Source organism: Alligator mississippiensis, chromosome 12 (genome assembly GCF_030867095.1).
Source record: "Alligator mississippiensis isolate rAllMis1 chromosome 12, rAllMis1, whole genome shotgun sequence".
Classification (NCBI taxonomy): domain Eukaryota; kingdom Metazoa; phylum Chordata; order Crocodylia; family Alligatoridae; genus Alligator; species Alligator mississippiensis.
Genome location: NC_081835.1, coordinates 20,799,399 through 20,818,368, shown reverse-complemented (window position 1 = coordinate 20,818,368; position 18,970 = coordinate 20,799,399). Strand labels below are relative to the sequence as shown.

The 18,970-nt window shown below is 40.8% G+C and overlaps 1 protein-coding gene across 21 annotated transcripts in view; it reads left to right on the top strand.

Moving 5' to 3' along the window:
• Nucleotides 1–18,970, top strand: part of SLMAP (sarcolemma associated protein) — a 165,823-nt gene that overhangs the window by 98,775 nt on the left and 48,078 nt on the right. For 10 of the 21 annotated variants that reach the window (XM_059715852.1, XM_019495434.2, XM_014596558.3 and 7 more), the window contains 6 exons: nucleotides 745–885; nucleotides 3,926–4,063; nucleotides 6,158–6,326; nucleotides 6,411–6,461; nucleotides 7,028–7,078; nucleotides 14,507–14,569. In XM_059715852.1, coding sequence (XP_059571835.1) covers nucleotides 745–885; nucleotides 3,926–4,063; nucleotides 6,158–6,326; nucleotides 6,411–6,461; nucleotides 7,028–7,078; nucleotides 14,507–14,569 — 613 coding nt within the window. The remainder of the gene's footprint in view (nucleotides 1–744; nucleotides 886–3,925; nucleotides 4,064–6,157; nucleotides 6,327–6,410; nucleotides 6,462–7,027; nucleotides 7,079–14,506; nucleotides 14,570–18,970) is intronic. The other 11 variants (XM_019495435.2, XM_019495436.2, XM_059715860.1 and 8 more) reach the window with 4 other exon arrangements.

The following is an 18,970-nucleotide window of genomic DNA, read 5'->3' as shown; positions in this document are numbered from 1 at the left end:
GAGAGAAGCAGAAGCATGCTGCAGATTACTAGTACCCTGAAAGTAATTTATTGATTCTTTTCTTTTTCATAACGTAAATCATAAAGAATCCTTTGAGATCTTATCCTCTATCAGGCCTCTGAGATTAGGACCTGTCAGTTTTCTAGTACAATGGGACAAGTAAACTTCCTTAAACTGGAGTATGTGCAGAGCTGCTAGAGGTGACACAAAGGGAAGGAATGAGAAAACAGAAGATAGAAAAGGGGAAATATAAATGAGGGGAAAATGCAAATGAAGGAGTAGAGAGTTTACAGTTGTTGTAGTGTAATGACATAGGAGTACAATAGCATTACTTCTTTATAATCCATGACACACAGCAAATTTAAAAAGAGATTGAGAACCACTATGCTAACATATCAAATTGGAGGTCTGGAGAGTTAGGCACAGCACTGCTAGTGCATCAGTTGGAATACACAGATTTTGTTTGAATTCTTGTTATAATCAAAACTAGTTCTAGAGATTTTTCTACACTAAATACTTGAAATCCTGTACTAGATTATACCAAGTCAAACCAATAGCTCTAAATATTTTATTTTCCTTATTGTTTTGTTTCCATAGCCCAAATTGTTTTGCAGTCCTTGACAGACTAGGTCTGGATGAAAATTTAATGTGGATATTTTTTGTATACATATCAAACCATTAACCTATTTTAGGAGTTGCTGCTTTGAGAGTTACCCTAACAATCTTCTATATTGCTACTTACAGAATCAAACAGAAGACAGTATACGAAAGGAACTTATAGCATTACAGGAAGACAAACACAATTATGAGACAACAGCCAAAGAGTCCCTGAGGCGGGTCCTACAGGAGAAAATTGAAGTGGTCAGAAAGCTCTCTGAAGTGGAGGTATTTGGATTTTATTTTATGACCACTTTCGTAGGACCATTTAAGTCTTTCTAACTGCTAGCCTTTCAAGCTTGTCTGGCATCTACACTGCACCAGTGTGTGATAGTGTTTATATTCATAGATCAGGTACAGTTTGTTAGGAAGTGTTGTAGATGCATATTTTTCCTAGTAGTCAGTCTGGCATATTGAGCAAGTGAGAAGAACTTGATAACTAAGCTTCCTATTTTTCAGTTGTATCTGTGTTGGTCTAAAGACATAAGTAGGGTTACCATGCATCTGGTTTTCCTGGACATGTCCCGTTTTCTGGCCCCCTGCGCTGTGTCCGGGCAGGTTTTTAAAATTAGAGACAATTTTCTGGGTTTTTGCCTGTTCCTCTGCCCTCCTGGGCTAGCCACTTGGGGATTGGCTGTCGGGGATCATGTGCTTCCTGTGTGGGCTCCAGGGAGAGAGACCGCACAATGCCAGAGCTGCTTGGGGGCCAGATGCTGCAGGTTGGGAGTGAGGGGCACCAGTAGGGCAGGGGTCTGTGGGTCAGGAGTGAGGGGCACCAGCAGGGCTGGGGGCAGGGGTATGTGGGTCAGGAGTGAGGGGCACCGGCAGGGCTGGGGGGGCAGGGGGTTGTGGGTCAGGAGTGAGGGGCTGGCAGGGGGGCAGGAGCTACGGGTCAGGAGTGAGGGGCACAAGTAGGGCTGCCAGGGGGGCAGCGGCTGCAGATCAGGAATGAGGGGCACAGGACAGGTGACTGGGTTGGGTGTGCAGGGCACTGGCAGTGCCGGGGGGCTGTGGGTTGGGAGTGAGGGGCACCAGCAAGGGGGTGGAGGGCAGACTACTGCTGTTTGGGAGCGGGGGTCATTGGCAGGGCTTGGGGGACTATGGCTTGTCAGTGAAGGGCAACAGAATGGGCAGGGGCAGGGCACCGGCATGTAGCTGCCCCTCCCCCCCACCCCTTCTGCCCAGCAGGTGTCTTCTTTTTTGGACCTGGAAATATGGTAACCCCAGATAGGCAGACACAGTTCTTTGGGTAAATGTGGGTGCCCCTCACTTCTTTTATTACAGGGGTGTAGGTTGTAGCTGTGTTGGTCTAAGGACATAGACAAGGTTCTTCGGGTGAATCTGATATCTTTTATTTGACCAACTTAAATCGTTGGAAAACAATTTTTAAGCAAGCTTTCGGGTTCAAAAACCCTTCGTCAGGCTGAGCAAGTTTCAGCAGTTGGTGTGTGCTCTTCCTGGATTAAATGAAAAATAAAGAAGTCAGAGGCTGGGCTGGTATGCATGCAAGATGGCTAAATAGATGGAAAAAAAGTTCTTTGCAAGCTTTGGGGCACAAACATTTCAGGCATAGGGAGAATGCCTGAAATGTGTTGTTTTTTTCATAGTAGACTAGAAGCCAATGTGCAAAATGCAGGTCTGAAAATGCACATGCGTGGCAGTGAGGATCAGAGGGAATGGGAGACAGTGTGAGACAGGTGAGGGGGATGGGAGTGGAAATGTAGAACGTGATAGAAGGTAGCTGGTGAAATGCAGGCAGGTTACCTGGGGTTATCAGATGACAGGCAGGTTATAATGTGCCATAAACTTTGTTTTTCAGGGTTTTCATGTTTCATGTTGAAACTAGTATATTGTATGAAAAATGGAGGTTGACTGGTTTTAAATAAGATTTCTAAAACGTATTTGGCTCGGCATGCTTAAGTAGTTTAGAATGTAGCTAAAATTAAATTATTAGATGCAGTCCAACAACTGGTTCTCATTCCATTTCTTCAAATCCATCCTCAGCCAACTGACTTCTTTTCTGTTTCACCAGTGACTTCTGCTCCTTTGCTGTTTCTTCCCTCTTGCTCAATTCCTTTCTCTTTTTAAAAAAAAAAAAGATGTTAAACACTATTTGCTGTAATTAAGCTCACCTTCTAATCTGCTTTTCTGCTTTTCTTAATTTGTCTTTATCTTCATATCCTAGATTAGCTTGTTACAAAGAATAGCTTCTGCTACTGTAAGTAGCCTCGTTGACTTTAATAGTATGAGGAAAGTTGCACGTATGCTTATATATTTTCAAGCATAGTCCTTAGATCAGTAGATGTTTGGTAATACTCAATTCATCATTTATGCAAAGTACTATTCAGTTTAAAGGTGACATAATCTATGAGACTGAAGATATTAATATGCTTATCTTTTGCTGCTTTAATTTTGCAGCTTTTCAGGATAAGTTTGTCAAATATTGTAGTGGCTGCTGCATCAAGTGTGCCTCTTCGTACTTGATTCTGTAATAGTCAGAACTCTTAATATGGGACACATCCATAGGGTGTTTATTTCCTGGGTTGGTCTCTCAAAGAGAGAACATGTATTTAAACCCTAGCTTGGCTTTGTGTATATCCTCCACCTACCAAGTCAGTGCCAGTCTGAGTCCTCCATCACTGTGTAGATTATGTATAGTTAAATCATTTGTTTTGAAATAGGTGGTTTAATCACTTTGATAATGTAGTTATCCAAGAAATCTTAGCATAGATTTTGATTTATGTTATACAATCTAGTTGCAAGTAACAAATTTACTTGTAATTGTGTGATCTGTAAAATATATTAAACAATCTTTATCCCAAATGAAAGTGTGTCTGGACTCTATAGTAAATACTCGCTCCCATAGAGGATTGCAAAGCTACATTGTTGTTAAAGAAGATCTGTGTGTGAACCAAGAAAAGGAACATTTTCCTCCCTACTTTATTGCTAGCAATCGTAATTATTTCCAAAACATACTTTAATTCTTTTTTATACACAGATAGTTCACGTCGCTCCACTTAACATGCGATTCCTCTTGCAGAGGCTATTAATATAGGTTATATTTTGGCAACACGTTACATATCCATTTGGCTTTTATAGAAAATTATAGGAAAAAAAGTGATTTTAATGTTACAATTACTGCCAGAAATTAGAAACTGAGGCATTTTACAAGCATTTGAAAGAAGTCATTGTAACTGATTACTCACATGACTATCCATATACTTTAAAATATTTTTGACAATTATATAGAGTAATTCCTTCCTTACAGCGAAGTTTAAGTAACACTGAAGATGAATGTACTCACCTGAAAGAAATGAATGAGCGGACTCAGGAAGAATTGAGAGAATTAGCCAATAAGTACAATGGAGCTGTAAATGAAATTAAAGACCTCTCTGACAAACTAAAGGTAAGGACAGACCTCTTATATAATAACTAACTGCAAAGCTACAATGGAAGCAGTACATGTATTTAAGTACAGTCACATTTATTTAAGGTACAGAAAAATTTGCTTAAACTAACGACAGATAAATGGAGAAATACATACCTCAAGCTCCTTAACCCCTGTATTCTTTGTTTTAGTTAAACGTACCTGAAATCTTCTGAAAAGAAACTTCCTGTGAGATGATTTAAAGAAAAGGGGTTGTTTCCTCTTCTACTTCTTTATTTGCTTAAATAACTATTTGATGTAAGCCTTTCTTACAGTTATAGGAAATACAAACTGAACAGAATTAAAGAGCCAGACTTTGCTATTTCATGATGCATCTCTGTGCAATGGCAACTAGAATGAAATAACACATAATATATAGGCTCATGAGCTGGATCCTGACATGCAGGTACGTGCAGTTTGTGGTGCTGCCCAAACCTCTTTGTGGTACCACAAATTGCACACGTTGCACATTAAACCATTTGCAGTGTGGGTGGCTGGGGCAAAATTTTATTGTTTTTAAACCGCCTGTATAGTTTGGAGAGACTTTGGACAAGCTTTCAGGCCGAAAGCGTGCTTCAAGTCTGCTGTCTTTTTTGCAGTAGGTTAGGTGAGGAGAGGAGGATGGTGCTTCATTTTTTTTCTGATGTCCTATGTTGCATATTTGGAGTTGTGTGTATTAGCCTAAGGCTTGCAGATAGTAAGTTCTCTAGGGATAATGTTACATTTCTTGCACAAATTGAGGAAGTAGAAGTCACTGTGTAGCCTGGATTCTTTCTCTTCATGTTGTGGATTTTCAGTATAAATAGCAGATTTCGATAACTTCCCTGTCATAGGAGAGGAGTTTTTTTTCCTGGACAGTGATGGTTACATAGGCGAGAGAAGGGTTTGTTTTAGTGATATCTTTTATTGGATAGATTATATAGGTGGGAGAACTTTTGAATAAGCTTTTGGGTACAAAATGCCCTCCATGTGCAATAAAAAGTATCCTAAAAGAAACTCCCTTCCTCCTGTTTAATTTTAAACCTCCTTTGTGGTAACCCTAACTAATTGTAAGAAAAAGTCCACACCCAAAGAGCTTGCAATGTTGAATGTGTGGGAGCGATGAAGAAAAGAAGGAAGAAGGATAAGTATCTCTCTGTTTTCAGAACTGGCAAAGAGATTGAGACTGTCAGAGTTGTCAGACACGGTTTTGGACTTGTAACTGGGGTTTCTTGAATCTTAGTAAAGGATCTGAGCCAGAACCACTTTTTCTCTCAAATTAAAAAAGTAAATTGCTTTTACTGATTCTTGAAACAGTGATCACTACATTAGAAAAGTTATGTTGGTGATCAAAAACCAAAATAGCCCACATTAGCAACTGTAAACTTATCTTCTAAAATAAAAGTAGAATGCATACTGATCATTAGCATCTGGACTTGGAATGTTAGAGTATTGGTTTCACAAATACAATTTTACTGTTGATGTTGAACGGTTTGTTAAATAAGGATCGGGGTTACAGCTTTTTTTTTTTTTTTAAGGATATGGAGAAAAATCTTTCAAAACTTTCTTTTATTTTGTCTGTTGCCATCATGACAGCTTTTCTTTTTAAATTAACAAGGAAGAAGCCCCACACATTTCTATCACATTTGTCAGTGGCCATACTATCCTGTTTGACAAATCCAACTGTTTTGGCTGGTGAACCAAGAAGTGCTTACGGTGTTGTAGAAAGTTCTTGAACATTCATACTGGTCCAGTAAAACTGAGATGTTTGATCTTTTAAATGATAAACTTAGTTAAAATTGTAAATATTGCTCTGTCATGTTGTTTCCTCTGTTGTGTTCCAAGCAAGGTGTATCTGGGTGAAAAAAGACTGTAGGGTTTAGAGCCCTGGAACTGGGGAAAAAACACAGCTTCATATTGTGAAAACAGGAGGTCTCTGTGAGTTTACTACTGGAAATGAGTTTTAGAAAAGTTACACAAGTATTTGAATGTTTCTAATGGTAGTGAATAAGGAAGTCGCTCCTGAATATTTATGGGAAAATGTAATTAATTCTTTTTAAATGGACAATTGATTTTTTTTTTTTTTTTGAGTAGGTTGCAGAAGGAAAACAAGAAGAAATCCAGCAGAAGGGCCTGGCTGAGAAAAAAGAATTGCAACATAAAATAGATGAAATGGAAGAGAGAGAACAAGAACTTCAGGCAAAAATAGAAGCTTTGCAAGCTGACAGTGACTTCACCAATGAACGGCTAACTGCTTTACAAGGTTAGTCGCTAGTCAAAAAATCTTTTGTTTATTTATTTTTCTTTTAATCTGTGAAATATCTTTTTCTTGGAATTCTGTTTACAGTACGGTTAGAACATCTTCAAGAGAAAACTCTTAAAGAACACAACAGTTTAGGTAGGTGTAATATTAATGGTTTTTGTTTAAAGCTGGATTTCATCACTTTACTCTATTATTATTATTATAACGCTATATTCCTGGTACTTCTGACAGAAAAAAGTGTTTCAGGTTACACATTCAGTGGCTCTTTCTCTTTAATTGCTGAATTCATTTTAATATCACTTGTTAAAATTTAAATAAGCATGGATGTAACAATTGCCAGCAGAGGGTGCTGCTACTTTAAAATGTTTATCCAGACTAACTTTTGTCCTTCACTTTTTTTTCAGAGGTCAATAGTGTTTGTACCAAAAAAAAGTTAAAAAAGAGGACCTTTATGTAGTAGACAGTGGGTTTTAGGAGGTGGTTGTTTTTTTGTACATTTGATCAATGAAATAGAGTATGTGATGCGGGATGCTCGTCTAAAATTTCATTATGGGGCATAACATGCTTGTTTGGTGTTACTACTTGGATACTTGAGATAAAACAGCTGGGAGAGCCAGCTAAATTCCATAATGCTGTATACTAAAAAAGAAAAAAAACAAAACTTTTTTGGTTCCAGAAATAATACCCTTTCTCAATCCTAGGCATACAAGTTGATGACTTCATACCTAAAATTAATGGGAGCACAGAAAAAGGTAGTGTATAAAAATAGACTACCTTTTTTCTTCTGGTTATTGTCTGAAATTGCACAAATTCTTTTTATCATTCAAGGTTTTTTTGGTTTTGTTTTATATTTCCTTTTGGGTTCTTTTTAACTAAAGAAAGGAATTAAGAAAGTTATAGATATAAGTATAATATTTTAAATATAAAGTATAAATATCTAAACGGCATAAACTAAATCAAATTTTGAAAACTCAAGCAGAACTTTATCTACAATTCTAATAAGCAGATACATATATCTGTTGTTTTAAAAAACAAATATAAACTTATCTTTGTCCTGCTAATATCCCTCTGAATTATATGCAGTAAACCTTTTGAATGATCTAGTTTAATTATACGCTTGTCTTTCTTCCTATGTGCATGTTATTGTATATGGTAAGAATCCCAATTTAATAGAATTTTATGCTGTAGAATTTGTATTTTGAAAACATATTCTAAATTATACTAAAATAGAAAATATTTTTACACTAAAGGGAATTTAAAATAACTTACTTTGGTGTGGGCCAAAAACCCTTTAAGGTGTTCTTTTCTCTGTTGTTTTAAGGCTTATCATTGGAATTATTGTGCTTGGTCACTAATCTTCATAAATAAACTGACACCTGATATTTTAATTAAGTGTTCTTTTGAAAATTATCATAAGTGGCCTTAACCAAATGATTTTTTTTCTATGAAGTTTACTTTTTGGACCTTTTATTTTCATTGCACATAAATTATTTGTCATAAATTTGTCATCCAGTAGGGCTGTGCAAAGCTTCAGTTGCTGATTTGATTCGGCAGAAATTTGGCCCACTTCAGCAGCTGAATCTCCAAATCTGAATCTAATCAGGAGACCCTTTAATATCTCTGAATCAAACTGGAACCCTCTGAAATGATTTGGAGAGGTTCAGAAAGATTCAATGATTCGGCTATAGACACAGCTTTAAATGTTTTTTCTACATACCTCAAGGTACCAGGCGGCTCGTGAGTGCTGAGATGCTGGGGTGGATGGAGCATCCCGTGGGAGCTTGGCAGTGGACCTGAAAGTGGACCACAAGCACTTCTGGGTCTGCCAGGGAGCATGTGAGGGACCCTGCTCCCCAGCTTGGTGACTGGTGCCTCCTGGGTCTGGTGGGGGAACCTGGGGTCTCCCTACGGCTGATTGCAGAGCCAGGGAGGGATGTGGGGGTGGGGGGAGCGCCCTGTGCACTCAGTGGTAGACCTGGAACCACTTTGGGGTTCACTGCCAAGCACATGGGGCCCCCCCGCGCTCCTGTGGGACACTCCATCTGCCCCAGCATCACAGCGTTCATGAGCCACGCCTGGTATCTCGAGGTATGTAGAAAAAACATTTAAAGCTGTGTCTATGGCCGAATCGCTGATTCTCCAAATCAGCATTGAATCTTCAGATTCGGATTCGGCCCAGTTGGGACAATGATCCAAATCAGCAAGTTGAATTGCTTTCCCCGATTCCAGCCGAATCAAACATGGCCTGTTTTGCGCACCCCTAGTATGCAGGCTTGTTTGACAATAAATCTCTTCACTTTCCAAGCATGCATTCTCCCTTTCTCATGCTTAACATTGCCCCCCTATTCCAGGCAAGTACTGTTCCAGTCTTCTGAATTTCTCCAAATTGTTTCTCCATTCTACAACTACAGATTCTCAATTATGCTCAATTTTTTTTTCACTAAAAGATTTCTTGCTGCATTTTACTCTAATTGGGCAGCAGAAGGAACTTCTGTTGATGTTTCATGGTTCTGGCTAACTTGTGAAGAAAATAAATAGTTAACCTAAATACTGCTGGATGACTTTGTCAGCCCTCATATTTCTTTGCTATAGAAAGAAGAGGTTGATTAAATACTGAGAGAAGCTGTAAAATCCCCTAAGTTGAGTACTGGTCATGTACTGGTCTGCTAACCTCCATGGCATTCCAAGCATTTAACAGTGATTCATATTAACATTGGGAAGAAAGAGGTCTAATGTCTACTGCATACAATGTTTCTCTGAGCTACTCACCTAAACAGTAGATTGAATGTATATTTACTTAGCATAGTGATAACTTTAATAAACTTTTAAGAATTTTTTCAAAATAGATTTGTTTTCAATTTCCAAAGTAATAGATTTATTTTTTCTATATGAGAAGATGTGTTCATATTTTTTGTAGTGAAATGCCATGTTCTTTCTCGTAAAATTGTGCCACTAGACATTGTGAAGTTTTATGTAGAAACATTTTGGTGTACTATGAATCTTCTTTTTAGTCTTACATTTTCTTGATGATAGGAAAATATCAAGGGGCAGGACCCTTTCACCCCTTACTCCTCTTCAGTAAATAATAGTGTTTGAGGAAAACTGAAATATTTATTCAAAAAAGGATACTGGACTCTTTGTTTAAAAAGAAAATAAAGCATATAGGCATCAGAATATCCATTGCATTGAAATCCAGTGTTTCACAAATTTAACTTTAGTTTCAGGAATTATCCCTAATTAGTAATAGCTCTAGGTACCGTACCCATAGCAATTTTTGTGATATTGAAAGTTATATTTACATTAGAAAAAAAAAAGAAAATTTGTTCCCTGTTGTTGTAATAACAGTATTGCCATCTCTGACTAAGCAGCAGGCCCCCAAATATAATGGTAAATTAAACTTAAAAAAAAACCCCAACTTTTCTTTCTCTCTCTCTCTCTACCACTCACTAGACTAACAAGCTAGCAACTGGCCTGTTTGTTCTCTCACTAAGGTTACCATATTGTCATCTCTTATTATTCACTGTGCTTGCATATTCCCTACCCTCTTCAACAGGTCTCCTTCCCTTCCCATTTTCCCTGTCTTATACCATGTTCTCCTGTGCCCCTGTTCTTTCTGATGCCCCCTGAATTTCTTTGACTCCTTTGTGGTTTTGTGTCCTGTGTCCTAATACAGTGGTGCTCAGCCTTTTGGCTGTGTGAGCCAGATTAATGGCCCAGGGCCAGTCCACAGGCTGGATGGAGCCCCGGACAACAGGATCAGGCCGTGGGGCCTGGCATCAGTCTTTATCTGTCCCACTTGCTGTAATGGCCCTGGATGCCTTGTGCTGCCTTTGCCTGGTTCTTGCATGTTGGGATTGGGGCCCAGCGTTGGCCCCGCTCAGCCCCATGGGCCTGGAAATTAGGCAGCAGGAGAGCTGTGGCACTGCTCCCTTGCTGCCAGATTTGCAGACCTGTGGGGAACCCCGTGGGCCAAATGACATGGCTCTGCAGGCTGGATCTGGCCTGTGGGCCAGGGTTCAGCATCTTTGTCCTAATGCATTCCCTTTTTTGCAGCCATTACAATATACTTTCTTGCACTTCTACATTCTTTCATGCTTTGTCTGTCTTGTGACTAAGGATCTGGTCAAATGACATACCTCTACCAGTGTACTTTACAAATGTGCTATATGCCCATATGGATTACAGGGTATTGAGAGCAGGTAGAAAAGCAGTGACTCAGAGGCATCTGTTCACAGTAGGCTCTATTACAGCACCTTGTCACAAAGAGCAGTTAATTGAGCGAGCAAATTACTATCCACTTAAATTTCATAGTTGGTAGGGTCGGAAGGGACCTGAGCAGATCATCAAGTCCAATCCCCTGCCATGGGCAGGAAAGAATGCTGGCGTCAAATGACCCTGGCAGGGTGTCTATCTAGCCTCCTTTTAAAGACCCCCAGGGTAGGAGCAAGCACCACTTCCCTTGGAAGTTGTTTCCAGATCCTAGCTGCCCTGACTGTGAAGTAGTGCCTCCTGATATCTAATTGCAGGGGAACTTTTCACTGTAGGCATACAGGCTATATTACCTGCACCCTTGTCATCTAGTGGTCATGTGCTAAAATAACACCTACCCTAGAATAAAAATTGACTGTCTGTGCACTCATTCTCCTGATGTAATTTACTTCGGTGTCTAAAGCTGATATAAATTATGCTGGTGTTAGTGTTGCATGGCCAGGCTCTTTACACAGCCAGTTTCACTGTTTCATCAAATGCTGCAGTATTGTACATTAGGGATGTCAAACTCAGTGTTGCCAGGTCTTGAATATGAAATTACTGTATTGGAGCTCATATTATTGTATTGGGGGCGGGGGGGAGTATGCAAATAAGTAGTCTTTTTTAAGTAACATCAGGTTGCCTTATATTGTTGTTCTGTTTATTTAAGAGCATGTATAGCATTTAAAATAAAGCTTAGTATTATTACATAATGAGATTTAGTTATGTGATTGTTATTCAGTTACTTTACATTGCTCACTGTAAATCCTCAATGAGCGAGTGAGAAGTGGGTCATCAAAGCTGAAGCATTTCCTTATTCTGAGGCAAGCAGTTATGAGAGAGTGCTGATGGCAAACCTGAAAGTTGGTTGAGACTCCTTGAGTGACTTGGGTTTTTCATATGCTACATCAATTAACTGCATCAAATAATTGTACATTTTGATCACTTCTAGTGTTATTTATCATACATCATAGAAGGGTTGAAATGATTGTACAAATACGATTATTAACATACATCCGGCAATGCTGGTCAAACTTGCCTTGTTCCCTGCGCCAGATCTGGTACAGCACAATAGCCACCCTGGTGGCAGGAAGGCAAGCAACCCTGGGGCAGGCAGCCACTTGGTGTGGTCAGTGTGGCTCAAAGCAGCAGTGGGCCAAGTTACTGCAGAGTGAGTGAGGGATGTGTCTGCCCAATGGCTTCAAATTTTGTTGCAGGGCATACCTACCATTAGCCATGCTCCAGACTTTCTGGCCTCAGCATAGCCTGCTGGACGAGATGGAGTGGCTCTTCCTCTGGCTATATGTTTGACATACAGTTTAGAAGTAAGTTGATAAGTTGGGACAAAAGAAGGTAAAATATTTTATGTGCAACATTTTTTTAAGGTCCCAGAGTCTTGTTATTCCTAAAATCCTAAGTCCAGTACCTGAAGGTTTACTTAACTTGATACAGTTGATTACTTTTAACTACTGCAAGGAATGTAATATCTGTGGCATTTTTACATGTGAGGGTCTCCTTGGTCACAGTGCAGAAAGAGGAATAGTGTAAGCTCAGAAACCAGGAACTTCTCATCTCTATCACAAAGTGCTTTATTTTATTAAAGTGAGTAATCACTAATACTCTCACATTATAGTTTGGGAAAGGAAGGCACAGTCAAGTTAAGTGACCGCTTGAGGTCGAGTGGGAGCGAGTACTTCCCGCAGCCCTGAACATCTGGGACAGGGGCCAGGGCCAGGCGCTCCACGCGCGCGCTGTGGTCGGCCTGGATCATGCCGCACAGTAGCATGGGCACCAGCCCCGCCAGCTCCAGCACCCACAGCCCCTGCAGCGCCATGGCCGAGATATCCTGGCCCAGCCCACCCCAGGGCAGGGACAAGCCGGGGGAAGCGCAGAGCCAGCTCCAGTCCCAGGGCTCACGTGGGCTCAGTGCCTCCTGGCTGCCCGTGAGCCCCCGCCTGCGAGTTGGACCTCTGCACGGGTGTACACGCGTGTTTATGCTGGGAAGCTTCCCAACAGCACACCCACCCAACTCACAGCACCAAAAGTCCTTGCTGCTTATCTGTTTCCTGGGCCCCCAGGACCACAGCGATCCTCCTCCCCTGATACTCTCTTGTGGGCTCAGACCCAGCCTGGTCTGCACTTGCCTGGCAGGAGACACACGGTGACCATGGAGACCGTCTTCCTAGCTGCACTGGGCACAGGGATAGGACCTGCCGAGGTACTGTACAGTAAACCTCCCACTGAGCTGCTGGAGTGCGAAGGTCTTAGCTTTATGCCCGCTTTATGAAAATGGGAAACTGCTCCTTGGCTTGCCTCTGGGGCCTTACGGCTGAGGGCTAACAAAGAGGGCAAGCTGGGGTCAGACGATATTGTCTGACCCCAGCACTTTTTCCTGCCCAGGGCAGGGGATCAGACTCGATGACCTACTGAGGTCCCTTCCGCCCCTAACATCTATCAACCTATGGACTTGCTGGAGTCAGCAGTAAATCAGTTGTATAGCTGAGAACAGAATTTGAGACTAGTTAAATTAGTTAATTTATCTAATTTAACTAAATTACTTAACTAGTTAAATTATCTTTTCAATGAACCATGTTTATTCAGCCTTTGATACTGACTTCATATATCAACTTGGATAAAACTGCTTAATCTTTTCTGCCAGTTAATCCATCAGTGAAATTGCGGTGATCTTATCAAAAGTTATATAAAAACATGCAATAACACCACCTTCTTTGAAGATAAGCACTAAGTATTGTCTTCAAGAGCCAAAACACTTGTCCTTGCAGGTCAGGAATTTTTGAGTCAACTCTTAAGATTGTAGAGTCATTTACGAGTAGGATAATGTTCACAATGTAAGTTAGCTTTCACTCAGTATGCTCTTTTTACATTGGATCAACTTGTTAGTTGAAAAGTCTTGTTTATTTTAAAAGTTGAAGCTATATGATTATTATTATTATTGCTTGTACTATAAAAGTGCTAAGAAACTCCAAGAGCTACAGTATGTAAAGCTTAAGAATAAAGTATGGTAAAAAGATTTCTTAATATTATGCAACAAATCTTAACAAGCTAGACATTAAACCAATTGTTTTTTCCTGGACAAAAATGGCAAGTCGGCCACACACAAAAAGTTGCTCATTAAACAGCACCTTTTGTGGTGTGAAAGTATCCTGTAATAATTTTAACGTGTGACTGGTTGGCATGTTATGATTTGTTGCATGATATTCTTACATAACACTCAACGAATGCAGTGTGTGCTAGAGGCCTTAGCATTGGGATTTGGTACTATTTTATTTTTCAGCTCTAATTTTTAAGCTAATTAAAAGGAAAAGGATGGACCATCAGTTTGTGGGGCTGAATACTGAAATAAACCATAATCCTTGAGACCTTCCAATATTGTATCATTTTATTTCTTCTAAATTTATTTGTAATTTAAAAGTTATCGGTGAACAGTTGGCTGAATATTTTTGGTATAACTAGAGATTAAAGGTAATGATGTGGATGCCATTTGCCACCAGTTAAACTGTTCTAATGATGCAGAATGTTTTTTTGGTCAAATGAATTGTTGCTACTAAATTTATCAAAGATTTTTCAAAAACAGTAGCTTTGCTTTAGGTAAAGTACTTTTCCATTCATTCCACAACTTCCTTTAGAGTTTACTAGTATTCAAAGGTAGCTGTGCATGAAGAGTAATCTCAATTCAAATATACTTTCACAATATTTTCACCAGCTAGGTCTAAAGGACAATCAATATGCCTGTCTCCAAAAAGATTTCTTGATTATTTCAAAAGAATAGGTCATGTCTGTTTGCATATTAAACTGACTCAGCTTCTTGAAATTTCTCTGCAACAGAATAAGAAATATTGCTAATGTACAATTCAGTGTGCATCAATTCTAGGATAAGATAATGCAAACTTAAGTGTTTCTTTCTTTACTAGAGCACTTTCTTTCAAAGAGTGGAGGGGACAGCACTTTTATTCATCAGTTCATAGAATGCCAGAGTGAGTACAGCGCATTCATCACATTCACTTTAAAACAGAAATAAAATATGCAACTAAAATTAGGATATATTTGTCAGTAGCAAAATGTGTTGTAGTGTAAAATTGAAGCACTTTGTAGTCAAGCAAAGCTCTTCTGGGATAGGAGGACCTTTTTGTTCATGTTAAGTTACGATTGTCTGTGCTTAACAGTTAACTTACCATTGCTTTCTATCACATTTGGCCCCATGCAATTTAAGGCTGACCTAATTTTGTAACCTTGATGGAAAATAAGGGAACCTTCAAACCTGAATATTTTTGCCAATTAAAACAAATATTGCAGGCTGCAGCAGAGAGATAGAAATGAGGTAATGGTGCCTTTTCTCTCTTCTCTGCACAGTTCTGTAATGTATCTGATAATTGAAAGTCTTACAATATAAATTGCACTAGATCAAGTGACTGTAGAAAAGGATTTGTGGGGAAAAGGAGACTTGGAATTTTATGTGAAAAAGTAGGAAATGCTTTGTGGAATGTAACACTGACTTTCTAACACCTTGCTTTTCAAAGCAAATTACTTTGAGAGGATAGCAAGTAGCAAAGTAGTTCAGTCTGTTTGGAGCAGATTGATTGAAATCAATTACATTGATTACTAAAAAAATGATCAGTCTATTACTATTTTGCTGCCTCTGAGATCTAGGTCAAATATATCAACTTGGTAGAAAGCTGAACGTGCTATCAAAATGTAAGTAGAGGATAGGCCTTTTTTAAAAAGCAGGGCAATACGAGAAAAAGAAAGGGTTTTTTCCCCCACTTCAGTTGAAATATAGAGGACTTTACAGAATTCATTAGACATAACTTCTGTAAATCCTTAACTTAGCTTATGAACTACTAACTGAAATTGAGCAAACTATGGAAACAAAAGCTAATCATTAAGGTTAGAGTGTGAGGTTTGTTCCACTTAAAATAATCAGTATATGAGAGCATAAAAATGAAGCAAAGGTTCATTTTAAAATTCAAATGATGTGCTGTAGTTATCTGAATTTATGGAATGTTCCAAAATTTCCCAAAAAGAATTTAAAGAGAAGGTTCTTCTTAGTAGCTGTAAACCTAACAGATTTTATAAGCTGCTTCTTCCTAACACAAGGCATAGTGAAAGTGAACTTGGTGTGCTAAATGTTTGATAAAGTGAATATATATGAGTTTTGTATAGCTGATCAAAGGAGCTTCACGTTTAGTATCACAGGAATGTTCTGTTTGCATGTGCATATGTAATCACTGTTTACTGACAACTAATTTAACCCTGCCAATTAACATCATTTTAGCCAACATAAAGCTGAATAGTCTGGTTGCAGTTGGGAAGCAAAGGTGACTATGATTCCTTAACTGAAAAGACTTCAATATGTCTTTTGAAGTGGAATGTGAAAGGGAAGACAGGGAGAGAGCCTGGAATATAAAATATGTAATAAAAAAAAAAAAAAAAAAAAAGGCAGGGAGAATTTGTTTATTGAAAACACAGACAAAAACCTACTAAGATATTATTTATAACAGTAACCTATTGTTTCTAAAATCACTAACCATCAACATCATGGATAGGGATGTATATAAATGTAAATGCACTTGCTTTTCCAGCAGAAGGTAAATTTATCTCTTCAAGTAAACAAGAAACAAAATAAGATATTATTAATCAGCAGTTCCCAAATTGTAATTTTGTTAGTTAAGACATTGCCAACCTGAGCATTCAGCTAGGCCCTAAACAACCATGAAATTAAAAATAGGTTCCTTTTGTTTACCTTCCAGATTTTGAATACACATACAACACCGGAGTCATGTTTTAAAGCCCTTTCAGAAGCCATGAAGGCTAGAAAACTACTTAATTAAAAAGAAAAAGCTCAACCCCTCATCGTATTTACAGGGGTTTACAAATGCAGCTGAATATTATGGGACTCATAATAAAACTTAGAGTTGACAGTCCCAGCCTAGAACTATGACTAGTCCTCAGAACTGGTGATATGATACTTTCCTTCTAGATTCCAGAAATTCTTTGAATTGTCTGGATTTTTTTATTGCAAAGAGGGACATTGGAGAACTGTAAAAAATCCTTGGAAATAAGGAGCCACCAGCCTAGTGATGTTTACTTGGTTCTAATACTTCATAATAGACATAAAGGAGCTCTTAAGACAGGAGCTGCCAGACAAGCAAGCGAGAAATAACCAGGGAATAAGAGTGAGGCATCCCTGTAGAACGTCTTAAAAGGATGCCCCAGTGGATAAGGGTGGAGAGAAGGAAGGAAGCATGTTCTCATTAAGAGAACAGGCACCCCTTGTTTCAAAGTAAGAGATGGGGGAAAGAAAGGAAAGCTGATAGAAAATGAAATGAAGAGCATAAGAAAATGATGCAGTTAACTCTTAAAAAGGACAACCTACTAATTGTGATAAATGCATAAATACTTGGTGATGTTTTTCCATGTAAGAAGGTACTCCAGTTGCCAGGATGTTCTCTATTTGTCAAGACAAACGTGTACAAATCTATGGGGCTGGATGCAACACATCTGAGTGTGCTGGGGGAGTTGGCTGATGTGATTGCAGAGCTGCTGACCAGTATCTTTGAAAACTCGTGGCTATAATGGGAGGTTCCGGATGATTGGAAAAGGGCAAATATTGTGCCCATGTTTAAGAAAGGGAAAAAGGATCCAGGGGGAACTACTGACCAGTCAATGTCACCTCAGTCCCCAGAAAAATCATGGAGCAGATATTCAAAGAATCTATTTCTGAGCATTTGGAGGAGAAGGTGGTGATTAGGAACAGTGAGCATGGATTCACCAAGGGCAAGTCATGCCTGACCAACCTGATTGCCTTCTATTATGAGATAACTGTTTCTGTGGATGCATGGAAAACAGTACACATAATATACCTTGACTTTTAGCAAGGCTTTTAATACTGTCTCCCACAGCGTTCTTGTAAGAAAGCTGAGGAGGTATGGGTTGGATGAATGGACTGTAAGGTGGATAGAAAGTAGGGCTGTGTGAAGCTTTGCTAGTCGATTCAATTCTCAGGAGATTTGGCTCAATTTGGCAGCTGAATCTCGGAATCCAGATTGAATCAGGAGACCCATTAAAAGGTCCAAATCAAATCGAAAGCCTCCAAATTGATTTGGAGAGACTTGGCACCAATTCGGAGATTCGGCCATAGACTAAACAGGCAGCAGTCCTCAACCATGCTGGACACAGCTGCCTCCAGCTGGTAAGTCTGTGGTGGTGGGTGGAGTGGGGGGAGGGTAGGAGTGTGGGGGCCAGATCAATGCCCCCACAGCGAGGGAAGGATTGGGGCTGGGGCTGGGACAAGTTGCCTAGCCGGGGCGGAGGGGTGTGGGACTTGGGGAGGGGGACTCCTGCCACTCTGGGTTACAGTGCACCACTGGTCTGGGAGGGCATGGGAGTGGGCGTGTGCCTCCAGATCTGCACAGGGCAGGCCAGGCCAGGCTGCGCTCTGGGAGGCTAGCCCCAGCTGCTGGCTGCCAGGCTGTGCTCCCCGGGGTGGGTGGAGCCAGGGCTGTGCTCCAGGCAGCTAGCCCCAGCTGCAGCCCTGGCTCCGCCTGCCCCGCAGAGCGAGGGCTACGGGGGGGCTGCAGCCACCCTAAAATTCCCCATAGCCCCTGCCACCAGCCCCTCCCCAATCTGGGGGCACATGCCCACCCCCATGCCCTGTTGCTGCTTGCCCAGCTGGGCTGTGGCAGGGTGAAGCTGTGGCTTGTCCAGGAGGTGCGGGGAGGCAGGAGTGGCTTCTACCACTGCATGCCGCTTGTCTGAGACAGCGCAGTGGCACCATCTTGTGCCTCCCTGCCCCAGCTGCGTGAGCAGTGGGAGGGCATAGCCCCCACTCCCAGTGCCTTCCACCCTGAGCAAGCCGCGCCTGCATCGCACCCTCTCCCCAGCCCTGGTGGGCAAGGGGCAGCAAGGCATAGCCTCCACTCCCAGTGCTGCTGTGCCTGCATCCGGTGCCCATGCCCGCCCCCACCCCCTCCAGCTGGACAAGCGGCAGCAGGGCAGAGCCCCTGCTCCCAGTGCCTTTCGCTGCCCATCCGGTGCTCAGTCCGGCCCAGCCCACCCCACCCTGTACAGATCTGTGGGCACATGCTGCCCCCCCCCCCCCCGAGTTGGAGTGCTCCCCCCACCCCAGTTGGACAGCTTGTCCCAGCCCCAATTCCTCCCTTGCTGTGGAGGTGTTGATCGGCTCCTACCCTCCCCCCTCCACCCACCACAACAGACTTAGCAGCTGGAGGCAGCTGTATCCAATGTGGTGGGGACTGCTGCCTGTTTAGTCTATAGCCGAATCTCTGAATTTGTGCTGAATCTTTGAATCCAATTCAGCCAAATTGAATCGGGACAGTGACTCGAATCACTGTCCCTCCAAATCAGCTAAATCTGAA